This window comes from Etheostoma cragini, chromosome 11 (genome assembly GCF_013103735.1).
Source record: "Etheostoma cragini isolate CJK2018 chromosome 11, CSU_Ecrag_1.0, whole genome shotgun sequence".
NCBI classification, from domain to species: domain Eukaryota; kingdom Metazoa; phylum Chordata; class Actinopteri; order Perciformes; family Percidae; genus Etheostoma; species Etheostoma cragini.
In genome coordinates this window covers 22167240-22193300 of record NC_048417.1, presented here as the reverse complement: position 1 = coordinate 22193300, position 26061 = coordinate 22167240, and the positions used below count along the sequence as shown (strand labels likewise).

Genomic DNA, 26061 nt, shown 5'->3' with positions numbered 1-26061 from the left:
CTGAGAAGTAAAAAGAGGGAAAGCATAGCTTCCTGTCCTCCTTAGTTCTGACAATCATTACATTCTTTTTAGCATTGAATTTGTTGTCATGCTGTAGTCCATAGTTTGAGCAGACTCTAAGCAGTTGCTGAAGGCCAGCACTTTACACAACAGATGATTAATACAGCTATCCCCCACCATACATCCAGTTTTAAACACTTCCAATGTCCTAGAAATATCATGCATATATAAATTAAAAAGAACAGGTGACAATATTCCCCCTTGTCTAACCCCAGCTGTCACTGGGAAAGGATCGGACGTTATCTTATCTTCCCCCATCTAGCTTGCATAGTTTGATGGGAGTACCAATAATGCAAGATGCATATCAGGTATGGGGGGACCCCCCGTTCTTGTAATTTTATAAACAATTCACCGTGATTAACATGGCTGCATCAAGGGAACATAAAAACACTGTTGAATCACGTCTTTCATACTTGGTACCAAGTTCTTTCAGTGCATATATACACACATCTGTGCTATGTTGATTTTTTTTTAAATCAAATTGATTGTCAGTGGTTATTATATATTCTTGTAGTCTATTAAATATAATTTGTTCTAACACTTTAGAGAGTATCCTCTTTAATAACTGGGACTAATATACAGATAACATAGAGTCAGGTAATATGCCATGTGCTGTTAATCAGAAAAGCATATAGCAAGTAACACTGAGATTCTATTGTTCGCGTACTTCAGGTGTTCAGCTGTTATTTGGTCTAGACCACACGCTTTGTTCAAAGCCAATTTCTCAATTGCATAAGCCAGTTCATCAGGTCCAATGACCACACCATCGTCAATAATTACATCACCAACACAATATTAAGCACTCTTTCTAAAATGTTTCCATCACAGCTCAGCAATATTTTCATCCTCTGTGATTCCATCAATGCTGGATAGCAAAGGCATCTTCCTGTTATTGATAACCTTCACTTCCTTCCAGAACTCATACAAATCCTTCTATTGCAACTTTCTGGCAACAGAATTTGCCCTCACCATCTGCTTGTTACTTTGGATTAAACGTACAGCATATTATGCTCAAATTCTTGGCCATACCTAGCTTTTCCAGATGATACCCAACTCAAAAAAGCTTCCTTAGCCTCCAAATGGAGTTCAGACACATATTCGTTCCATCCTTGTCTAATATGATGCTTTCTTTCCCCATGGGTGAATAATTTACTGCCATTAATTAAATGGTTCACAATTGTGTCATGCATAATAACCATATCACTGTGATGTGTTTGTGACTCGTAAGATTTAAGTTGCCACACAGAATAGCTTCAAGTGATATACTACTAAGACTATTATCCTTCAGGGCATTCTACTTCCATAGATCATGTTCTGTGAGCTTTGCCCATTCCACTCTTCTGTGTTGCTTATTGTTATCATTATCGTAGCTAGTTAGCTCAGGAAGACTGTCAAGATGTATTACCATAGAGACAGGTATGTGATCTGCTGTGGATAAACCATACAGAGTCTCAACTTCCGAGGAATCATGAGTATCAGCTTTGCATATACAGTGGTCAACCAAGATGTTGCATTCCATGCTTCACTGATATATGTATAGCTCTCTGCTGGTAACAGAATCTTACTTGAGAGAACCAACTTACTGTTTAGACAGAATTAATTAAGAGGTTTGGCAAACAGAGAGTTATCATCTGACATATCAGCATTCATATCACCCACCACAAAAATGCAAGTACTTTCACTCTCTTTAATGACTGAGCAGATAAAGGCTAGCCTATTAAGATATTCATTTTCTTTTTTGTAGTATATGGCCTGTAAACATTTCAAATAATAAAAACATTGTTGTCATGTACAACTTTACTTGCTGTGGGCAAGTCCATCTCTAAACAAATCACCTTGATTAGTGGGTCAAGTTTCCTATGCCATAGAATGGCCACCCCTCCAGGCATCCTGACACGCACTATTCCCATACTAAGATCTGTTGTTGACTCACCTGCGCCATAGAAGTTAATATGCACAGAGTTAAGTTTATGTAGATAAACATAAACTGTCAGCAGTCTTCATTGCAGCAGTTACTACAGCCTCAGACACATCCCTCATTCATATTCTGTTACATTCCCTTGATCTGCGCGCACACACAAAACACGACCCTCTCTAGCAACATATATATATATATATATATATATATATATATATATATATATATATATATATATATATATATATATATATATATATATATATATATATATATATATATATATATATATATTCAACATCAGCAGCAGACATCAGCTATTAGCATGCTAGCTATGAACAACCATCTAACAACATTTTAACCTTTTTGTTGTCTTCCCGTCAAAATTGAAAATCAATTTTTTATCAATGTTTTTTGGAGGCATTTTCAAAACAACGTAACACTAACTTATTAACTTTAGTTTTACAATTATTTTTGGAATTTATAATCAATAAACCTCATTTATAGGAAATATTGCCTAATGTTTGAGTTAGAAAAGCAGAAATTAGGAATTATTTAGACTTAGATTAAAGGAATGTATCCTAATGAGTAATTATAGGCTGGATTATGTTTTTTACTTTTACTCAATACTATTTCAAAACCACTTCAGTGTTATTTTTCAAATGCTGTAAAATTGAATAAGACCCCCCAAAATGAATGAAAGTAGAGATTTGTACTTGCCAAAGAGCGTTCTGTGGAATGTTATTTTGGGTAATTTAAAAGAACATTGATATAGGAAAACGGGTCAATTTGCCCGAAGGACAACATGAGGGTTGAGCTACATTAAGGAAGTTAAACCAACCAGAAAGCTAGACCACAAAAACAATACATTGCGCAAATTAGAATGCCTTATGCTGTGTTCATACTTAATGCAACAGGCTTTAAGTCACCACATAGGTCACTTTTAATCTAATATCATTCTTGCTACAATGCCATACAATGAATTTTGTAAAAAAAAAAAAAAAAAAAAAGACAGCTGAAATATCCAGGTAGTTGACAACATTAAACATTTATCATCAATTGACACAGTAGTAAAGATCCTATTTTTGAGCACTGACAAACATGCATGTAGAAGGCGGACACAAAACCTTAAAGCGGCTACCAAATGTATCCCTTTACAGTCACAGTTGGCACAAAAGTTGATTGTCAAACATACGAAAGAACCAGGATTTAATTGCTGTCTTAACCCCTATTTTCCACTGGGCACATCTGCGCTGCGTTCCGGGTGCGTCGTGACACGAACATGAGCAATCACGGCTCTTCAAGATGATGCTTGATGATCCACCACTAGCAGCTCCCCCCAACGCTGCTAAAAATATGCGCCAGGTCTATTTTCAGCTGCGGGCCGCTTGGACAGCCGGGCAGGAAGCCAAACAGCAAAAGTATCCAGTCAATTTACCAAAAGCATCTCCTCTACAACACCACAGACAACGAGAGATTCATCAAGAAGGTGGAAAAACATAATATGGCATCACAGATTTTTTTCAACAAATAAAATTCCACGTTTCTCTTCACAGAATGGGCTGACTGTACAAACAAGTGTGTTCATAGGGGTGGGGGGGAAATGGATACACCATAGTATTGCGATATTTTTCGTGGCAACCCTGTATTGAAACAAGTATAGATCTATTATTAATTATGTGTTTAAATTAATTTTGTCTGCTTGACACTCCCATCATAAGATGAACATACAGAGAAATGTTTCATTTTAGATATAAGATGTTGAGAAAGTTTCCTTTTGGGGACATCATTTAAAAATTGGGAAAATTTGAAGTTGGAAAAAAGTAATCCATTGCAATATCGCAGAATATTGCAAAATGTTCACAATCACAATAATATCATATCACATTGTGACGTGTAAGTATCGTGATATCGTATCGTGAGGCCTCCGGTGATTCCCACCCCTATTAGTTCACCATGACACTGAATTTGTCCATTATAAGGACCTCTTGCATGACAGATAATCAACTTGGGACAGATATATAAACAATACGTACCCCCAAAAAAAACAAAAAAAACATATGTACTGTATGCCTTTTTTCAACTAACTAGAAATTATTAAACTGTGCGGTGAGAGTGTGAGCACCTCACGGAGACTTCAGACCAACGTACATGGTTTTGTCTGAGATTGCGGCTGGTAATGTGATGGCTAGTGATGAGATTGAATATACTGTAGGTTTAGAGATTGGAATCATTGTTTTTAGATTGTTTGCCAATTTTGCTGATCGTGTTATTTTTGCAGGCAAGACAGCAATCTGTAAAATATCAAAGGTTTATTTATCAACATAATTTGAAATTATGAGTTCATTCCATTAGTCACTGTATTTACATTTAGGCATCATCTACCTTAATCATCATTAACTTTCTTCATAAATTGTGAAGCACTTTAAAGCTTTAGTGTATTACTCTTTTGATAATTGAAAACGTTACATTCCAGCCATTTCTAAATGAGTTGCTACAAAGTTAATCTTGGTTTGTACCATGTGGATGCACCAGCAGTTTAGTTGTAATTACTTAGAATTCCTAATGGGGGCGACAGAAATGAGGCACTATAGCTTTAAAGTCCATTTCAACATTAGAGCCTTGAATAAATTCTAATGTCTAATGTCTAATTGGCGAGTTAAACCATTGGAGAAACTCACCAATGCGACACTCTGTGAAATTGTATTTGTATTTCTTTGTTCTTCTCATTGAGGACGTTTACATGCACACCAATATTCCACTATTAGTCCGAATATGACGATATTCCAAATTTGATACAGGTCATATAAACAGCATGTTGCGGTTGGATATTCCGATTAAGGCCTTTTTATGTATAGAGCATTAAGACATGTGGGACATTCCGGTATTATTTGGGTTTTAGAAGCAGGTATACAGTGCATTTGGAATATGCGTCTCAATCTGGGTTTACGGCCTCTTGCCTGTTTACGGCTTACGCTCAGCTCTGTGCATTGCTGTGGTTTCTGTACACAAACCAACCAGCCAACAGTTTGTAAAGGCTGCAGACCCAATAAGAAGGAGAAACACAGCTCCTTTTAAACATCATCAAAGACTTGGATATTAACAGGTTTTGTGATATGCACACACATCGCTACGCCAACCTTTTTAAGAAGCTGGTTGAAATAATGAAAGAGGGGTGCTGTGTTTGCACGGTCCAACAAGTCCGTCACCGCCAGTAAACTGTGAAAAAATCTTATTTTGCCTTGCTTCATGTAAACGAGAATACTAGTGGAATACTCACTTTCATTAGCCATGTAAACAGTTTAAAAATCGTCTTTTCGGAATAAGGACAAAACCCGGAATAATATGTGCATCGTAGTCAGTGACATTTCCAATGAGTGGTGGAGCAGGCACAAGTATTGATATGCAAACAGATGTTTTTAAACTTGTTTCTACATTTCTTTTAGCTGTCAGCGTGGACATGAGGGACATTACAAGCATGTGCGCCCAGCTCCACAATGATTGAAATCTACAAAACAAATCGGCATACCTGCGGCTTAATACAGTAAATCAGATAAAAAAACTATGCATGTTATATATTAGTCTTTTTGTGTCTTCAATCTACACATTTCAGTAAGATAAAAGGGACAGAAACTCGTGTAGATTACATTTTGTATGTAGCTTTCTAATTTGTGAAGAAAATTACACTCCTCTACTGAACATTGGCTGGCAAGAACAAAGGTTCATCACATCTACACCTTCCAGGAGAATTTTCTTCTACTTCTTTCTGCAGCTACTTTTTTCAGTTAAAAACAACAAAACATTTACCTTTTTTACTTTCATCCGTTTCTCCCCAGCTTATACAAAGTGTTTCTTCTTAAGCGCATTTTACCTACTGTGGCTTATCATTATCCTAAGATGCAACATCATAATTTATATTGTTGATAACAGCGAGCACCATGGCTTAGCACTCCCCGAGAGCTTCTGAAGGTTGTAAACCATTGTTGCCTTCATAGAGAGGGCCGGTGTAGCAGCCAAGCTCCCTCAAAGTACCAACACTGGCACATCATATTAGATTTGTTTTGTTAACTGAACAAGTTGCATTTCGTCCTTTTTCCACATTCCTACAAATATATCAACAACATCCAACACCAAAGCTAAAAAATGTGGACACAGCGAGTGAAAAGTGTAGCTGTGGAATTCAACAGACATAAACATTTGCTTTTAGGTTCACCATGTTAACCATGTCCTTGTAAGTTATTTTACATTAAAAGGGTTGTAGACATTTCTTGTACATACAGTTACATGTTTTTCTGACTTTGATACCCTCTTTAGAGTTTAAATGACAAGAAAGTGGGATGGGTTACAGAAACCACTACAGAGTCTCTCTCTGCTGCATGTTTCGACTTGTTGTAGACTACCGCTACAGTGTTTCCTCCTCAACGTCAGCTGTTGCGCTGGTACTAAGAACAGGCAGGTTTTCCTTCAGTGAGATATCGTCCACCTGCTTGGGGCCGCTGTCTTCAGGTTCTTCAGGTATGGACGGGTCTGAGTTACTCATCACGTACCCTGGGAGGGTGGCGTGCATGCTGACCACAGGGGGACCAATGCTCCGATAAACATGGCTTGAAACAAGTGTGGTGGAGCGTGTGGAATGGTCAGCCCCTGCCAGGTGGGGCTGGCTGCTGGTGCTGTTGTTGTTGTTGATGCCGACGACGACAGAGCCGTAGCGGTAGCGGCCGCAGACCACCGGGCCCTCCCACTCAAAGGCCAGATTCCAGCGTGTCCATGTTTTCTTTATCTCTGCCTGGACCTGTGGGGATAAGAAGAACAAGGGCTTTCACTATCAAGAATTACATTTTTAATAGTTTTTTTCATATACATTTTATGCAAATACCTGGGTTTTCCTTGGTATAGGGTCATTTTTTTCCGTTTACTATGTATATAATGTACTAATACTTTTTTTAAATAAATTTTACTTATGTAAATTTTTTGTGTTACAGTACAAAAAAAGGACAATCGCATAAAAAAGACAAAATAAGACAACAGACCATTGGGAAAAGAAAGGCACAGCTTGCACTCACTCAGTGCAAATAAAAGAAAATGTGTAAATTAACATGTCAGTTCATTAGACAAGATGGCCCAAACTGTCCACCACTACAATTACTGTTTTAAACTGGTTTATTTTTTGTCAGTGTTTTGTAGACTGTGATACTTCTGTGGAAACTGTAGCTAATTTAACACATATAAACTCCTGCATGTCAAGATATATGCAAACTATTGCCTTAAATGCAGAGCCACAAAAGCATCCAACTGGAGTCACGTAGGTCCAACATTCACTCGTATATTAGCTCTGGTTTGGTCTCCACCAACTCTTGACACACCTCCTGAGAAACATTAGCAAGGTTTTCAACTTGCTAAATGTTTGTCTTCACCCAGCTCCTATTTTCAATCTCCACCACTTAAATGGTAACTACTGTTTTTAAACCCCATTTCCTCATGCATATCTTATACGTTTCTTTTAGGCCGATATAACCAAAAATCTTTAAGACTGGTTCAGTATTGATCAATATCGCAATTATGGGCCAGGCCAAACCAAGCTGCAATGTAACCTAATAGGGTAATTGCACAGCTATACCTTTTGTCCACTAAAAGGGATTTGTTTTTGCTACTGACAGGCTCAGATTGTTACTAAAAGTGATCTCAGGACAGTGACTTTTTGTCAGAAGAAAGCGGTGTGGAGAGTGGAACGGGAGACAGGATAAAGACATGGTGACGCAGCGTTGTGTCCGAGGTATATGACTGGAAACATCCAGACTACAGATATCTGGCAGCAACAGGTCTCACTCCCGACAACATATTCTTTGGGCATTTAGGGGCACAGCACCCACGGGAGCACTACCAAGATCCCGAGCCTTGCAGCCCTGCAGCCGCTGGTTCACCCTCCTCCGCCCTGTCTCTCGCTCTCTTTCTCTCCGTCAGTTACGGTGTACTTTGGCTCAAATGAATACAGTTGGTCATCTAACTATAATGACCATATCCACACTGTCAAAATCATTTCAATATTGAGTCATGGCACTGACAATCTTTTAAATGACAGGAGCCTATACATTATGTAGCCTACTCCAGAACAACAGACTCTGAATGCCTTTTTCTCGTCTGGCGTTTGACTCTTCACACCTCTGTCTTCGGACAAAAAGTCACTTCCTGGGATTGATAATGTTGTCAGACACTTTAAGTAACAATCTGAGCTTGTCAGTAGCAAAAACAAATCACTTTAATTGTAGAAAAATGCACAATTGCCTCATTAGTTTACTGTGCAGCTTCTTTTGTGCAGGCCTGTCATTGAGATCTTGCTCAATATTGGATGTTAGTGTTAGTCTATTAGACACAAATAAATGGGGAAATGGGGTCCAGTTTGAAAAAAAAATGGTAGTTACCCTTTATAGTTATGGAAGGTAGCAAACATTCAGCTTGGGTTTGCTGGACACTGCTGCCTTCTGTCTTCTATCAGCATGTTGAATTCAATATCTGTGAATAGGAGTTACTCTGTCTCAAATCCTGGAAGTAGAGAAGTCTCAAACTTATGATCTCATCAAGTACAAAGTGTGCAGCTGCTTTGGCAAAGACAATATAGGTGACACTGAGAGCACCCACGGGAATCTTCTGGGTATATTGGTGCATGTTCTGTTTCTGAATTGAGAAAACCCCAAAACAATAAAGCTCATCCGTGTATAAAAGAAAGCAAACTAAATAATATTCACATACAGTGTTTAGGGAGCAGCCTCACACTTTATATTTGATGACATCACAAGTTTAAGACTTACTTCTCTTGCTTCTGAGAGAGTCGCCCATGTTCACAAATGTTAATTGAACTTCCCAGGCCTTGAAAATAACACATTTCCTTTAGGTGGTGTTCCCCTTTAAGAGCGGCTTACATCTGCCTAGAGCTGCAGTGTAGGGTTTTAATTCCAAGCATTGGCCTTGACCCTTCCACAGTACATTAGTCATTTGGTCCAGTGCTAAATACCAGCTAGGCTTTAAAAGCTCAGATTCAACAGAAAATCATCTGTTTGAGTTGTTTGAATTACAGTAATTTGAAAGGCCGGGGACGATAAAAAAGATTGCTCAGCAGGATACAATGACTGCATTTACATGCACATAATATTCCGGTTTTGGCCCTTATTCTGAAAAGACTACTACGACTACTACTCCTAAGACTACTGGCTACATGGCTAATTAAGGTGAATATTCCACTAATATTCCCGTTTACATGTACCCGTGCAAAACAGGATTTCTTTCTAATTTTTACCAGCAGTATCGTTCCTACAACCAGCTTCTTGAAAAGGTCGGCGTAGCAATGTGTGCAAATATGCAAAAATCTGTTGATGTCCAAGTCTTTGATAATGGTTAAAAGTAGCTGTGTTTCTCCTTCATATCGGGTCTTCAGCCTTGCAGACTGTTGGCTGGTTGGTTTGTGTACAGAAACCATAGCAATGCACAGAGCTGACCATAAGCCTGGTTAAAAACCCAGATTGAGACGCATATTCCAAATGCACTGTATACATGTCAAAACAATGCCTCTTAAACCCGAATATGTCTTAATCGGAACATGCTATATTTGAAAAAAGGCCCTATTCGGCAGATGCTATTTACATGACCTGTATCAAATCATATTTGGAATTAAAGTGTAATATTGGTGTACATGTAAACATACTGATTGTAGATCAAAAACTGCAAAAAAAAACAGAGGCGGTTTTGTGAAGATAAAACTGGCAGAAATTACTATTCTAAATGCCAACTGAGAGTGCCAGCACAGTTTAAAAGTAGAGGGAGACCGAGAGTGAATGCCTGTTATCATGACAGCTCTTTTCATCACATTTTACCTTTTCAGCCCGACCCTGGGTAATGTGTGCCTGGAGGAATTATACCATTATCAGTGGCAATGCTAAATTTGAACAAACTAATGTTTTCAAACACACTTAACAATTTGCTTTACGGTGTTGCTGCGGAGTTGTGCTTTTTCTGTGGGATTTGTGGGATTTAAAAAAAATTAGCCACTCACCTCTCCGTTGCAGTAGCAATAGATAATGGACACAAAGAAGCCCTAAAAGGAAAAGAATGAAATAAAAGCTCAGATCTCAGTGGGAACAATTAAGAACAAATACAGTAATGATGATAAAAATGTTGATCGAATGTCATTCTTATGTGTTCAATTGAAATGCTTTTATCATAAGCTAATTATGATGTTCCAGGTCACCAATTATCTTTTCCTCAAATAGTGCTTTTGGAAAAACGGATATGGCAATCTTGCTGGCTGTTGCTTGACCTGTTTCCCCTTAGGTTCCTGCTTCCGTTAGACTTAGACTTAGACTTATCAATCCCTTTGGAATGACTCCCGCAAGGAAATTAAAGTTACCAGCATCTGATACAGCATGAGAAGGAGAAAAAACAATAATACAACACAAAAAACACAATGATCATAATGATGCACAGGACAACACACCGTACATGTGGTCACATGAAGGGATTTTTTGAGGTGACTGGGATGGGAGGTGAAAGAACAAAAATAAGGTCCCCGAGGCAGTCAGTTCGGCGGGGGTAGGGATAGGGACGGGGTGTGTATGTGTGTCTGTGGGTTTGTGTGTGTATGTGGGTCTGTCTGTGGGTTTGATGAGATGTGGGGCGGCCGACTGTCTGTGTTTTTACAAAGAGTTCAGTTCAGTCCGGCCTTGTCCTTGAGGAGAGCTAAAGACTTTGCGCAAGAAGAGATAGTGAGGCCAGCTGCAGGTTGTTTTCCAGCTCGGGTGAAAGGTAAGGTGGTGGGGGGGGGGCAAAACAGACAATCAGTTTAAATCCAATTTAGGTTGATTCGGTGGCATTCTCCGAATCAGTGTCCGTCAATCTCTCTCACTCATCCTCAGCGACATCCGTGCATCCAATTCATGTATTGATTTTGACAGTTCTACCTTCATTGTCAGTTCGGTGATTGCACAAAGCAGATCCACCGACTGAGCCCCGATGGAATCCACCCTCCTCTGCACTTCCACAGCTCGGTCTGAGATGTCACGACACAGCTTACCGTTCTGATAAGCCCTCTGATGTAAAACCTTCAGCTTCTCATTCAATACCTTCTAACATCTTTAAGTTCCCCAGACAGCCTTAGGGCAAATTTATTGGCTGCTGTCTTACCAATTTTACGATGATTTAGGGAGATTCCCATGACCAGAAAGCCTCCCATCAGAATTCCAATTATCCACAAATCTTCTACATCTTCCACGGTCAGAAAAATCCAAGCAGACCGCTTGCCAATTCTCCCAGGAATCACGAGTGTAGCCTGCAGCGTATGTTCCATCCAGGCAGGTCGGCTCCCCTGGTGAAGCGTGCCTGAGTGAGAAAATCTTGTCAATAGCGCAGAGTGACCAGTTGATCAATTCCATTTTGAAAGTTTCCCAGGAAAACAGCAGGCAGCGGGGACAGAGAAAAGAAAGTGTCCACACAACAACTAGGCAAAAATAGGAGATAGTAGGGGAGAGTAGGAGAGCACGACTGCACTCGAGGAAGTAAAAGAGCTAGAAAACCGGAGAGCTACTGGAGAGGCAGCTGTCTTCCACATCCCCGACATGATGACAAGCTACAATGACAAGTTTTAAAAGAGTGACACTGTCTGTGAAAACAATGGGTTTTGGTAAGATGGGAACGTGTGTGTCCACATGTGTGTTTATGTGTGTGTGTGTGTGTGTGTGTGTGTGTGTGTGTGTGTGTGTGTGTGTGTGTGTGTGTGTGTGTGTGTGTGTGTGTGTGTGTGTGTGTGCTTTGCTGCATATCTTTGCTGGTAAGGGACAACCAGGCAGTGACTCATCATTACATGCAGTGAATGCTGCTTCATCCTCAATAACAATGTTGATGTCCAGTCCGCAGACCCCAGCTGGTCAGAAACTCTGATGTGTTCTTGACAGTTCTAGTTAAGTTTGAAATGTTCAAAACCACCCAATATTCATGGAAAGATGTAAGTGAAGAAGGTCTTTATTTAAAGTATACTCAATTCAAGCAGGAGAGGCAAGTGAATGAAGAAAAGATGAATATTAATTTTAACAGATGGTATGTCAAATTTAAGTCTTAGCGAAAGTCTTTGGCGCTTAAACTCTACAGGGAAATTTGTAACTGAGTGGCGTCTTCCCTAAGCAGCAGCAATAGAAATCCACCCCCCCCACCCTCATGGAGTCCTGACACTGGGGGTGGTGGTGGCTGATGATTCTGATGGAGCTGAGGAATCTGCGAAGACTGGCAGTGATGAGGAGGTGGAGGGACGCTATGCCATTTGCAATGTTTTGCAATGTAACAGCTGACAACAACAGAGAGAAGAGGTTTAAATAGCGTAACCGCCGTGACCGTACCGCGCGCATAACAGCAGCATGGATGTACTAGACAGAGAGAGAATCATGTTCAAATGAGGAAGAAGCAGGATGATATGCTGACAATGTAGGTGTAATCACAGAGCTGTTTATCTCCATTTTATTTGTATAGCACCTTTTTATTACACGTAAATCTAAAGTGCTACACATTAAAAACAGCACACACATTTAAAACAAAGCATGAATAGAAATAAGAATGCAATGGGAGGAAATGAGAGGACAAGACGTAGAACAATAGGTAGAAGTGCGACAATACAAATTCATACACACACACACACACTGTAATTTAAACAAATGCCTGAGAAAATAAGGTTTTGAGTTTGCTTTTGAATCTAGACACAGTTGTCATGGACCTCAGGTCATCACGCAGCATGTTCCAAAGAGTAGAAGCACAGAAACTGAAGGCCCCTCCACCAGGCTGGATGGGGTTGTGATCTGTGAGCAAGTTAGAGATGTACTGAGGAGCGGAAACATTAAAGGGATATTTCACTGATGGAAAGATGTACAGTATATATATTTAAATTGGGTCACTTATGTAGTAGAAATGTGAACCTATAAAAAAAAAAAAGATTTGTGCCTTCTAGGCCGAGAAAAGCCAGAAAATGTGTTTTTGGCACCAAATCCCAGAATGCACTGCTTTGCTGCTCAGTTTACTTCCAAGCCACACCTACTTTTTACATACATAGACAGACAGTGAGGAATTCAACTCAAGTGTGTTTTGTCATTTCAAACATATACACAAAACGTTTCACTGCGGCTCGAGTGGTTTTATACATTTCAAATATATAAAAATGACAATACATAAAAACAACAAACAAAACAGGCTACATTTAGTACACATACATTATAGGCTCCGTAAAGTTCAGCTAACGCAATGGTAGTATTAGCTCTTGGAGTGATGTAAACCCAGCTATGAATTTGCGTGGAATGTAGAATGGTTGGCATTTATCAGTTACAAACTCCACCAGCGGTTAGCAGTAGTTGGATAAAAGCACCCCATTTCTGCACCAGTCCGTGTCCGCATAACACAGCCCACCTTCATGAGTCTTACCCGACAGATCAGCATCTACTCGGGAGATAACGGTAGCTAGATAACGGAGTCCGGTACGCTGTTGTTTAGCCATGCTTCCACAAAAACAAAAAGACAGCAGTCTCTGAACTTGGGTTTTCGTTGAGTTTCATTGAAGATGGATGTAGTTCAATTTGTTATCTAGTGATCGGACACTTGCAAGCCGGATGGACGGAAAAGTGGCCATGTAAGTAAGTAAGTGTAAGTAAGTAAAGTTTATTTGTATAGCACCTTTCACAAAAAAAATCACAGTGCTTCACAGTCAAATCTAATTCACTACAACAAATTAAAATTCAAGAACATTAAAATACAAAAAGAAAACATAACAAACAACCATGAAAACCCCTGGACTAACTATAAGCCTGCTTGAACAGCAGAGTCTTTAATTACTTTTTGAAAGATTCAATGGAATTCACACAACATAGAGAGCGAGGCAAGACATTCCACAGCCCAGGAGCCACTGCTTGAAATGATCGATCTCTGGTTTTAAAATGTGTGCGGGGAACCACTATAAGCCTCTGACCTAATGACCTCAGACTACGGGTGGGAGAATGAAGCTGTATCAAGTCAGAGATCTATAGAGCAACTTGACCGTGCAGGGCTTTAAAAGTAAGGACCAGGATTTTAAATTGAATCCTATGCTGGACAAGTAACCAGTGAATTGATGCTAAAACAGGCGTGATGTGTGCTCTTATGTTAATTTGAGTTAAAAGCCTTGCAGCAGAGTTCTGAACAGCCTGGAGACGGTTAAGCTCCTTCTTACTCAAATAGGTCTAGCGTTAGCTTTCCACCTAGCTGGAACACCTTGCCTCGTTTGGCGTTTTCGCTTAGCGCACACCACTGTCGATGTCCCCTTACCTGGTTAGAGGCATCGGGCAACACTGCTGACAGAGGTGCTGGTCTCCGTAGCAGGTAAAGCTTGCATAGTATTTTGAGTGTTCCTTCTGTAATAAAGTTTCTTGCATATTGATATGCTCCAATCTGTACCTATGTATCCCGGTGGTACACATGTGCAGTAGTTATGCACATAATTGTAAGTTTGCTGCTGAAAAGAGAAAGTCTGTTAGCGTATCTTCAAGATGGCTGACACTTGGCTCACTTTGGCTTGGTTTGGCTCGCTTCGGGTGAAGAGTCCAACTCCCTATGGGCGGGTTGAAAACATGTGGCGACTTACCTCTTAAAATACCTCCAATGACGCAAAATGATGATTTTCAGTTTTTTTTCCAGACACACAATACAGAGATTTCTCATCTCAGGGGGACATGAGGGAGGGATGCACGGTCATTCTAAAATACTACCGGGTTTCTATTGAACCGAAGCTTAATGCTAATCGGTCAAGTTTCCTTTTAAGTGCTTTAAAGATTTTGAAAGTGATTCTGAATTTTAACGGGAGCCAATGAATTGATTAGAGTACCTGAGGACTCTGGCTGCTGCATTCTGAATTAATTAGAGACGTCCTTCTGATTGCTTGGAGAACCCCGCAAATAAAGCCTTATAAAGTTGGATGGCGGAGATTGGCAAATAAGATGACTGCCAGCCCTGACAGCAAGGAATAAAAAGTGAGAATGTGTGTGTGAGGATTGAATGCGCATGCTTGAGACATAAAGAAGGCCTAAGCATGCAAAAGTATAAAGTCTTCCTGCCGGAACCTACCAGCATGTTTATAGGGTTTTGCTTCGCTCTCTCATCCCTTCTTTGTGTCCCCAGTTTTTCCCCTCCCTGCTGTTTCTGTCTGTCTTGTTTGTTTAGTCCTCTGTGTGTGTTTGTGTGGGCGTGTCCAATCCTGGCTCATCACCACCTGCAGTGTATCGCACATGTGGCTCATCACTCTAGCAGTAAATACTCTGGTTCAGCTCTCATTCGTTGCCAGTTCGTCAGTTTACCTCTCTAGGTAATTTGCTCCCGCCACTCTGTATATTTTGTTGACTATTTTTGTGACATTTACCAACGACCTGTCACAGTTCATTCCATGTGCAAATTTGCTGCCTGCCTTTCTGCCTGTTTGCTCTTTGCCTGCCAGCCTGGCTGTCCGCCCTTGACTGCTCCTTGACACACTATCGTCTGATTCGCTTCAAGCCTGGAATTCACCGCAACCTCCCCAACCCTTTGGCTCTCCCTGTGCACTCAGATAAATTCTGCCTGTTCACTCAACCATTGGTGTCCCCATCTGAATCCTTTCCTGTGTATCATAACACATGTAGGCTACTGTATAACAAAATAAAAATACATAGAGAGACTACAAACCGGAATTATTCTATATTACTGTAAGATATATTAAATATTACTTTATTGTTTGTTTTTTATTATTAGGCTGCTTTGGGGAGTAGTATCTGAAAGTCAAATGCTATTATCACTGGTACAGTATGTAAGCATATATAGTAGATGTGTGCCCATCAGACAGGTTGTCATTTTTCTCTTTTGGTGTGCATTTCTATAAAAACCTGTAGGAACATAAAAGCTGTGACTCAAACTCAACACACACACACACACACACATGCAAGCCAGAAGTTCCAGAAGTGTTGAGCTTAAAGGGACAATTGGGCAATTTTCAACCTTATCTCTATCTATCTTAATTAGGCATATGGTGATGGGGGCACAAGCTTTACAAGCTTCCCTGTTCTGTGCTCCTGTATTGCTCTTGTAACTAGCTATGAATCCATCCGCAAGGGGATGCTATGAACGAGAATTTTTACAATGCACATTTTACAGTGTTTTGACTGACTTGGATAATCCGCTGCATGCTGCCAGAAAGAGGCAGAGGGAGGGTGCAGCTGCGATAAGTATGGCAGCAGGGGCCGGAGAAGTTTAGCCGCCCAAGGCAAACACCCACAGTGTTGGGGCTTTTGTTGAAATTAAATTTCAAAGAACAGAATCAGATTGTACTGCAATGAATGTCAGTGTAGACAGTTTTTCGCCATGGAGCCGCATTGCATCCTGGTACATGTAGGCCCAGCTGCCACAGCTTTGCGACCTTGACAACTCGCTTTTAATTTGTTTTTACATTGAAATTAAAATCCTACTGTGAATGCTAGGCGTCACTATAATATGATTTGAGAAACCCTGTATTATTGGCTCGCTTTTTTTCATTGCTTGCAAGGAAAAGATGGGCTTGTATCACAAATGTACAAACATGGAATAATTTGTTGTGGAGCTTGGACTTTTTACGAGGCTAATCAGCACACTGCTCTAATCCCAGCTATTGGGGAAATGATCTCCAGTTGAACAAATGCGAAAATAATGCCTGTTCTCGCAGCAAAATAGTTTAATTAATTAGTTTATTTCTCAAAGAACGGTGTATAAAAAAACATTGCTTTACATATGCCATTGGGTAGTTTTTACCTGTAGTCCTTGGCCCTGCTTGACATTGGCAGAATAAAATTAGCCTAAAGAAAGAAACATTAGCCAATTACAGAATTCAACCAGAATTTCTCTGATAACGTGGAAAGAGCATCAAGTCGCCACCACCAGTGCCCACTGTCAGAGTTCTACAGAGGTTTGGATTAGTCCAGATTTCTCAGACAAGGCACCTTGTTGCTCAGTTTGTTTGACTCCACTTACATAGGTGAGCCAACCTGTTCTCTTGTGACACTGAACCAGAGCGGGCTGACAGGTCATCTCTGTAATGTAGTAATGCAAACCTCCACGGCTTAAAACTCACTCATTAAGAGTTTCTTAGACAGCTCATTTCTCTGAACTGCTTACTTTTATCTGGTTCCTGGCAGGAAAGATTTGGACACCCCTGTGCTAATTTAACAGAAAATGTGTTTTGAAATTTGTGCCACCAAAGCACAATATCAACCGACTTCACAAGGCTCTAGGTGGGACCTGCTTAATTAATTGTGAGCCACTCTGCTTAAGAGGATCAATCTTTTCAATCAATTTAAAGGCCTTCAATAATTCATCATTATGCTTACATGTGTACTTATTAATTCATTATCCTGCAGTAAGCCAGGGACCAGGCAGTACTCTAGCAGAGAAAAGAGAGTGATTTGAACCCCAGGACCTCCTTGCAGCTTAATTTTAGCCTTGTGTGCACATGTTGACTGAACCTACTATACTCTGTTTTGTTGTAATTTTTCTTTTCCTAGGTTAGTAGTTCACCATTACAAATCCAATATGTAATAAATGTACTGAAATAAATCAAAAAATGACCCCAATGCTTCATCAGATATTAAGGAAACATGCAAAGTTGAAATACTATCCTTTCAGAAAACAATGCCAATGCCAGTATTTTCACCTTTTGTATTTTCCGTTCTGTGACGTAATTTCTGTTTGTGTTTTGACCTGTGTGTTGTTATCAACTACCCAGTTTGACAGCCAGGCCGGGTTGCCAGATATACGTACCTGTAAAAACGTAAAGCCAACGCACTACAGCTGTAACGTTAGTACAGCCATGAAAGCAACAAACAAACAAACAGGATCACAGAGATAGATTCTACCCAACCTAATAAAAACGATATTTTTAACAGTTCAACCCTTGTTGTCTTCCCGTCAAAATTGAAAAGCAACACTTTTGTTAACGCTTTATATTGATGTTTTTACTTTCTTACGTTTTTGCCCCCTTTTTTAACACTTTTGACGCTTTTTTTCACTTTTTATGATATTTTCAACACTACGTAACATTAAACAGTTATTTTTTGAATTTATGGTCAATACACCTATTTTGAAGGAAATTACACATAATGTTTGAGTTAGAAAAGTTATTAATTGTGAATTATGAATTATTTTAAATTAAAGGAAAGTATGTTGATGGATAATCAAATACTGGAATATGTTAACTTTCACTCAATACTATTTGGAAACCACTTCAATTTATTTTCCAAATGCTGTAAAATTGAACAAGACACCCCAAAATTAATGAAAGTAGAGATTTGTACTTGCCAAAAAGAATTGTGTGGAATCAATCATGTTATTTTGGGTAGTTAAAAAGAACGTTGATTTAGGAAAACAGGTCAATTTGACCCGAGGACAACATGAGGGTTAAACACTAGCTGTCAGTATTGCATATTGCACCTTTAACTTCTTACAAAAGTTGACTCTTTGTCAATAGTACGTGAAAAAAAGAAACACTCTGATCTAACATTAATAAATTACTTTTCTTCCGAAATCACTTTTTTCTTTTATGTAAGTCTGTATGAACACAGAGTAGTGGGTGTATTAATTATATTGTTCCTAACTTTTGCTCTGATGGCGTATGAATAGAAGCATTTAAGCAGTTGTGATTTTAGTCACTATTAATATCTTTGCAAATGTTACCTACTGTAATCTAACTAGTGATATTGTTTGCCATCATTTCAATACTTTTATAATATGTTGCAGAGCCTGGGTTACATAATGTGTGGTTTCTATTTATTTTGTCTTTTGCTTTTTAAACTTCCTTTTGTGATTGCATGAACATGCAAAATTAACCTCAAAAGTACATTGTCTCACAAGGCACCGTTGTGGATCCTCCAAACGGTTTGATTTGGCTAAATTACAGGTGTTTTAGAGGCCTGGGTCACAAAGCGAGTTAACTAAAGTTATGGATAGACACACGTGGAGTTGTATAGACCTTAATACATACAATTAAAATATATATTCAATCTTTTATTTACATAGAGGTGCAAGCCAATTTCCTTTCCAATTGGGTCTGTTTGGTAATAATGTGGCTTCAAACAAAAGACCTCATGCTGAGATGGATGGGGTTATGCAGCTGAGGATTGTTTTTGGCACCTCAGGTGGTGCAGTGTAATTTTGACATTAAATTGTGCTTTTGTTGTGTCTCTGGCCACCATCACGAAAGCAAATGCATTCTCATTTTTGGGCTTTAGCCGGCAGATGCGTACACAAAAACGTCTCCAAAAGCACAAAACCCTTTTTGAGTGTGTTACATCTGCCTCTTTCCTTTCGATATAACTTGTGTAAACTGGCACACATTTTAATGCACATTAAAAATTAAATTGATGTGATTTAAGTTTCTTCCTGTTTGGTTGACTAAATACCCGCAGTTGTCAGATTTCAGCAAGAATTATGTACACTTCATCTGCACTCTCTAAATTAAGGAATTTGCTGTATATGATTATGCATGGTTCACAGATTTGGGTTACATTCATTAGTAAGATAAATCTTTTCCCCGACATCTAGAAATACAGGTAAATTACATTTTGTTATTTTTACAGATGGAAATTGTACACTGTTCTACATTGGAGTCTCTGTCCCTTTAAAAACTAAATAACAGTCTGGTCATTTATATAAATTATTTTATATTTACTAAGTGATCCTAGCCAATATGAGTCATTCTTCCTGTTTGTGAAGACACCACTCTGTACTCTTAGATACTTGTTACGTTTTTGTCCAATATTATTTAAATAGCGACTCGTTCTTTTTTTCCCCAAAGATAATTGGTCTTAAGATGGCTATTTAAAGCAATTTCAATCCAAGCTTTTCTTGTGTAACTCTCTACTCCTTTCCTGTTCCATGCAACGACCTTCAAAAGGCCCTGCAACATGATTTATTAATGTCTTTTAGTTTTGTCTAATTCATTTTATTCTTAAGCCTGAACTTTTATCTTGGGCACATATGCTCTCTGTAAGTTACCAACAAAATGTATTTACCAGGAAAGCTACAATAATGATATTACATTAATTATGTTCAACTTATGGAACATATAGACAACATCGGAAAAATCTCACGTCTGGTCTGACCTCGGGTACGCAAGTTTTCCAGTCAGTGTGGACTTGCGGTGCAGAACGTAACAGGAGAAGGAAAAGTCAGTTGATCACTTATTGACAATGGCACATCTGGCTCTTTTAGAAGACCTCTGTGAGCCGAGCGACCGTGCACATGTAGCCTACACATACGAGCCACAGTGGAGGGGGGGGACCTTACTATACACGCCAGAAAAGTCTGCAAAATTGTTTTAGCCTGTGGGGTTCTGCACAACATCGCCAGGAAAACAGGGTGCAATAAATGTAATGACGGAGTCACGCCTGACTCTGACTCATAAAAAAAACACAAGTAAGATAAAAATAACACTTCATAAAATCTGCTACCGTGTGTTTATTTAAATATAGGTACACCTACCTGTAGGCCTAAAAAATGCAATATAATCCTGTATACTACTATTAGGAGTATACATATGTCAAGGATGCATAAAATAAATAAACTTTAGCTGGAATCTGATTTAATACGGCAACACTGTTGAACGAATCAGTGATCTCTTTCTATTCCACATTCTTCCTACAGCCTAACACCAGTTTTTAGGAAGTCAAATAGTACACACGTGAATGCAAATTAAACTGAAATGTCACAGATTCAATCTCCACCTCTGGAAAGTGCCGCTTCTTAGCCGGATTACGTCTGGCCATGTTGTAAATAGTAGGGGCGAGGCATCAAAACCGAGAATATATTGAGCATTGCATTTATCAGTGTACAATCATTCTTACGCTCTGATTAGTGTGATACGAACGTTTCATGAATCCACCGTGAAGCCTGTCGTAAGAGGATTTCTGCGCTCATATCTGCGTTGGTTTTGACGTTAGGTTGATAAATGAGGGCCACTATATCAGTTATACTATCACTATGTTTGACACTTGGGGCTTACACCAAATTATCAAACCGCTTCACAGACTAATGCAGTCTAATGCACTAGTGCAGTCTTGACACTGACTTACCCACTGTAAAATGAAACCTGGTAAAAGGTTTCAATCAGAGCCAGTCCACAGTGGAGACACAGACCACGGACACAGCCCACAGCCTGTGATACATGGACTGTGTGTGTGTGTGTGTGTGTGTGTGTGTGTGTGTGTGTGTGTGTGTGTGTGTGTGTGTGTGTATGTTTGTTGCAAAGGGTTTAAATTTTGCAATAGACAACCAATGAACTGGTTGATCTGTGAATGTGAGAAGCAATCTTAAGTTGGCTCATGCTTGTGGGAGCGCTTGCTGTAAGTGGGCAACAAGTGAGTGTGGTTTCTCATAACGTATCAGCAGCTGCAGTGTTGTAATGATTGAAAAATCCCTGAGTACCTGGAAGGAGTTGAAGAACAGCTCACAGTACATGCGGACCTCCCAGCTTGGCCCCTGAAATGTAAGCGGCATCGCAACAAAGATGATGTAGTGGATGCCAAACACCAGCACTAACACAAGGGTGGATTTTGCCAGTTTCCTATGAAGGGAGACAAACACACACACACACAAATTATGTAAAAAGCGCAGAGCCCATCTGCTTTTTTTTTTTTTTTTGATACCAGTATCATTATTTTAGAGTAATAACCATTAAATAAAGATGTATCGGCCCATTTCTTTTAACATTTTCATAAATGGAACAGATGCAATAGTACACATTAAAAAGTTATGTTGATGACATGTCTGTGACTGGATTCATGATTCATTATTAAATAGGGCTAGGTATTGTTCAAAAAAACCAATACTGTGACTTTGATACCGGTTTCTAAATGATTAATGAAATTTCATAAATCAAAAAGAAATTACAACATTACACATTACGACACAAATCTTCTTATTTATTTTTCAGCTCCTACGACGTACGCCCCGTCACTTTGCCTAACGTTGAGTTTTTCCTGCGTGTTTCTGTAACGTGTAACGTTGGACAGCCAATCACAAGCATCATTAGATCTTTGTAGAAGCATGCTGCGTGCTTATTGGCTCACTGACAATGATGAGATTTAGTCCTTAGCTATTGAAATTGGGTATTGAATAAGACATTTTCTTAAGCGGCAATTTGGTCAGTGCCTAAAAAGTATTGAATTAATTACCCAGCCCTATCATTGAAGATGATCATAACCATTAAGCATATACTATTCCTGGAAAATAAATAACAAAGAAATAAGAACTAACAAATACGCTAAGAATACTAAAATGTAAAATACTGTAATTTAATATATATGTGGTTGAACCATTTGGAGTTTGATAAGTAATTGGTATTTGTCAGAGCAAGACCAACTTAGCAAAAGCATTAACTCGCCAGCTTCATGTGTGTGAATGCAAAAACAAAAGTGTAGGTATGCGATGCGAGTTTTCATTCTTTATAAACAATTTCAAGTTTAACATCACACTACAGGACAAACATAACAATCAAGATTAGGGCAACAATGTTAAGCATAGGGAGCAGCAAATGATGTTCATGGTTACTGATTAATGTCTTCTAACACCCTAGACACTGGGGGGGGAATCACCTGAGGCCTCAAAACACAGTATCATTATCATCATATTGTCTCGGTTTGGAGCGTGTGTGTGTCGCACGGTGTGACGCATGTGCAATGTAGCCTTGTTCCCCGTATGTGACCTAAGACTGTGTGTGTGTGTGTGTGTGTGTGTGTGTTTGTGTGTCTGTCTGTCTGCTTAGTTAGAGGAGGTTGACTGACTTGCAGCACTTCAACACATGTTTTTTTTCTGCTTGACAAGCCAACCAGACATGACAATGAGGGCGTGGCAGTATCGACGATTGCGTTTTTTTATTCACTATTTAAGATTGTGAATTCATTTTGATCGATTTCGATTTAAAATTGAAATCATGACACCCTTACTAGATACTGAGACCAGTGATGGCAGCTGTAATCTGTCACAATCATGTGCATTTCAGTTTTCTATTAACATAATTCAATTTCAGTCCGTAAAATACCTGCATACATTATTTATTGCAAAACAAAACCAACCTTCCCCATCTCTTTCTCTTACTGTTGCATTTCTGAACAGCTGAAAATATGAAAATAAGTAATAAACAAGGTTCCGCCTAGATAAAAAGGAGGGTAACATAAACCAATCTAAGATCCAATTTGCAGTCAGTTTCAATCTTTTACATATATATATATACATTATATATATGACACACACACACACTTGCCTATAGGATCATTAGGAACACCATACTAATGATGTGTTTGACCCCCTTTTGCCTTCAGAACTGCCTTAATTCTACGTGACATTGATACAACAAGGTGCTGAAAGCATTCTTTAGAAATGTTGGCCCATACTGATAGGATAGCATCTTGCAGTTGACAGATATTTGTGGGATGCACATCCATGGCGTGAAGCTCCCGTTCCACCACATCCCAAAGATGCTCTATTGGGTTGAGATCTGGTGACTAAGGGGGCCATTTTAGTACAGTGAACTCATTGTCATGTTCAAGACACCAATTTGAAATGATTCAAGCTTTGTGACATGGTGCATTAGCCTGCTGGAAGCAGCCATCAGAGGGGGGGTACATGGTGGCCATAAAGGGATGGACCTGGTCAGAAACAATGCTCAGGTAGGCCGTGGCATTTAAACGATGCCCAATTGGCACTATGGGGCCTAAAGTGTGCAAAGGAAACATCACAACATCACCATTACACCACCCCCACCAGCCTGCACAGTGGTAACAAGGCATGATGGATCCATGTTCTCATTCTGTTTACGCCAAATTCTGACTCTACCATCTGAATGTCTCAACAGAAATTGAGACTCATCAGACCAGGCAACATTTTTCCAGTCTGCAACTGTCCAATTTTGGGTAGCTCTTGCAAATTGAAAATCCCAGTAACTGAGCAGATTGTGAAATACTCAGACCGGCCCGTCTGGTACCAACAACCATGTCACGCTCCAAATTGCTTAAATCATCTTTCTTTCCCATTCTGACATTCAGTTTGGAGTTCAGGAGATTGTCTTGACCAGGACCACACTCCTTGCATTGAAGCAACTGCCATGTGATTGGTTGATTAGATAATTGCATTAATGAGAAATTGAACAGGTGTTCCTAATAATCCTTTAGGTGAGTGTGTGTGTGTGTGTGTGTGTGTGTGTGTGTGTGTATATATATATATGTGTGTGTGTGTGTGTGTGTTAACAATTCCATTTTTTTAATTGCTTCCGTTGCATCCATCGTAAACAGGTTAGGGGCTTTTGATAATTTTTTTTCATCAGAAGTTTTTTTTCGGTTTAGCTTGTTATATATAATCGCCCAAGTAAGTAAGCATGCCATATGTTGAGCAATCCATACATAACCGAGAAATAGATACGTTTTTTTACAATAGTGTAAATTATGATATATAAAATTGAAAAACAACAATTTCTTTAATCATGGTCACTAAATGTATTTATTATAATATTCAATAATAATGTTAATTTTATGATATGATGGATATTTTAACTGATGGCCAGAGCTTTAGAAATAAAACATAACTTGTAGTAAACTGTAGTGTTTGCTTAAGGAACTGGTACTGTCATATTGTTAGTGGGTTAGTTTAAACACAGTAAGTTCTATTCACTTTAACATTTTTCAAAAGAACTTTGATGCAGCTATTATCCCCTGCCGGCTTCCTTTTCCTGTACAACGTTTTTTCGGAACCCTGCTTCAATTTTGTTTCTCTTTATGAAATGTGCTGTATTTGGCTTGCATTGATCTTCCAGCACAGCTTCCAGGTTATTGATCAGTGTTATCTTTTGTGATTAAATGTCTGCACATCTGCACAAACAACAGAGTGTTCTTTTTAGAAAATGCACTGCAATTGTTTTTATCTGACACATTGATGCTTGCAACAGCAGGGCAGTACAATCATGATCATTGTGTGTGTGTGTGTGTGTGTGTGTGTGTGTGTGTGTGTGTGTGTGTGCGTGTGTGTTGAGCTACATGATCATTATTGCTCGGTCAGATATCCTAAAGGGTTTTACCAAATCAATATCTTTCTTTCCAGTTTTAAGTCTGTTTAACTGTGATGGGCCCAGCTGTCTAGAACTGTGACCGGTGATATGTCTGAGAATATTAAATAACAATCACCAGACATGCTGATCCATATTCACTTTAGCTTGTTTTCTCCTGCCTCAGTGACAACAGTGTTCTCTTGCTTTTAGCTGACGCCTGTGTTAAGAGTCACAAGTGCGCACGCATGAGCCATGCAGATGCACACGCGCCCCTGTTTATGTGTCAAACAAATCTACATGGCTGAGTTGTAATCAAACAGACGCACATGCATACACACACCTGTAACTTTTATTTAATAATCACACAAGAGTATTTACTGTACGTGCTAGGGCTGCACTATTAATCAATTTTAATCGCGATCACGATTTTGACTTCCCACGATCAAATTTGCGTGATTACGCGATTATTTTTTAAAGCGTCATTTCATAGTACGCTCCGTTTTTTTTTGCAAAGCCCATATATCGCTCGTTCAACCCGTCTGATCATGAGCCAGTCAGAGTTGTTCCCTGCACCCCGTGCAGGTTAGTTTCTAGATGTAGACAGCCACAGAGTACAGAGTAACGGGAGGAAAACTCAACAGATAGCAGTCGGTTATACGTCAGTCTCAAGGTTTACCAGTTTACCAGTAAACGCAACACTTTGTCCCTACTGTTGTTTTTCAGACAATAGCAGTGACCAGTGCTAACAGAGTGCGTCTCTGTTAGCTGTTAGCTCCTCTAGGACGCACCGGTGCTAATGTCCTTGCATCCGCTGCAATGCTGTTTATATGGATATGGTTTAATTTTGCGTTACATGACCCATTTTGTCTGTAAAGCCGTGCCTGTGTTGGATCTCTCCTCTACTCTCTCTCGTCTTATTCTCCGCACCCGGTGTTCCGGTTTAACGAGAGTCCATGTTAACTGGCGACCGTCAGCCAAAAGCGTCTGTTGTTGTCGTAGTGAC

General features: G+C 39.4%; 1 protein-coding gene across 1 annotated transcript in view; it reads right to left on the bottom strand.

Annotated features, from left to right (window-relative positions):
* Positions 1-6236: 6236 nt before the first annotated feature.
* The window catches only part of pth2ra (parathyroid hormone 2 receptor a), a 53487-nt gene continuing 33662 nt past the window's right edge, over positions 6237-26061 (bottom strand). Inside the window, exons 11-13 of the mRNA XM_034886180.1 lie at positions 21446-21584; positions 10023-10064; positions 6237-6770 (exon numbers count right to left, since the gene is read on the bottom strand). Coding sequence (XP_034742071.1) covers positions 6381-6770; positions 10023-10064; positions 21446-21584 — 571 coding nt within the window. The 3' untranslated portion in view covers positions 6237-6380. The remainder of the gene's footprint in view (positions 6771-10022; positions 10065-21445; positions 21585-26061) is intronic.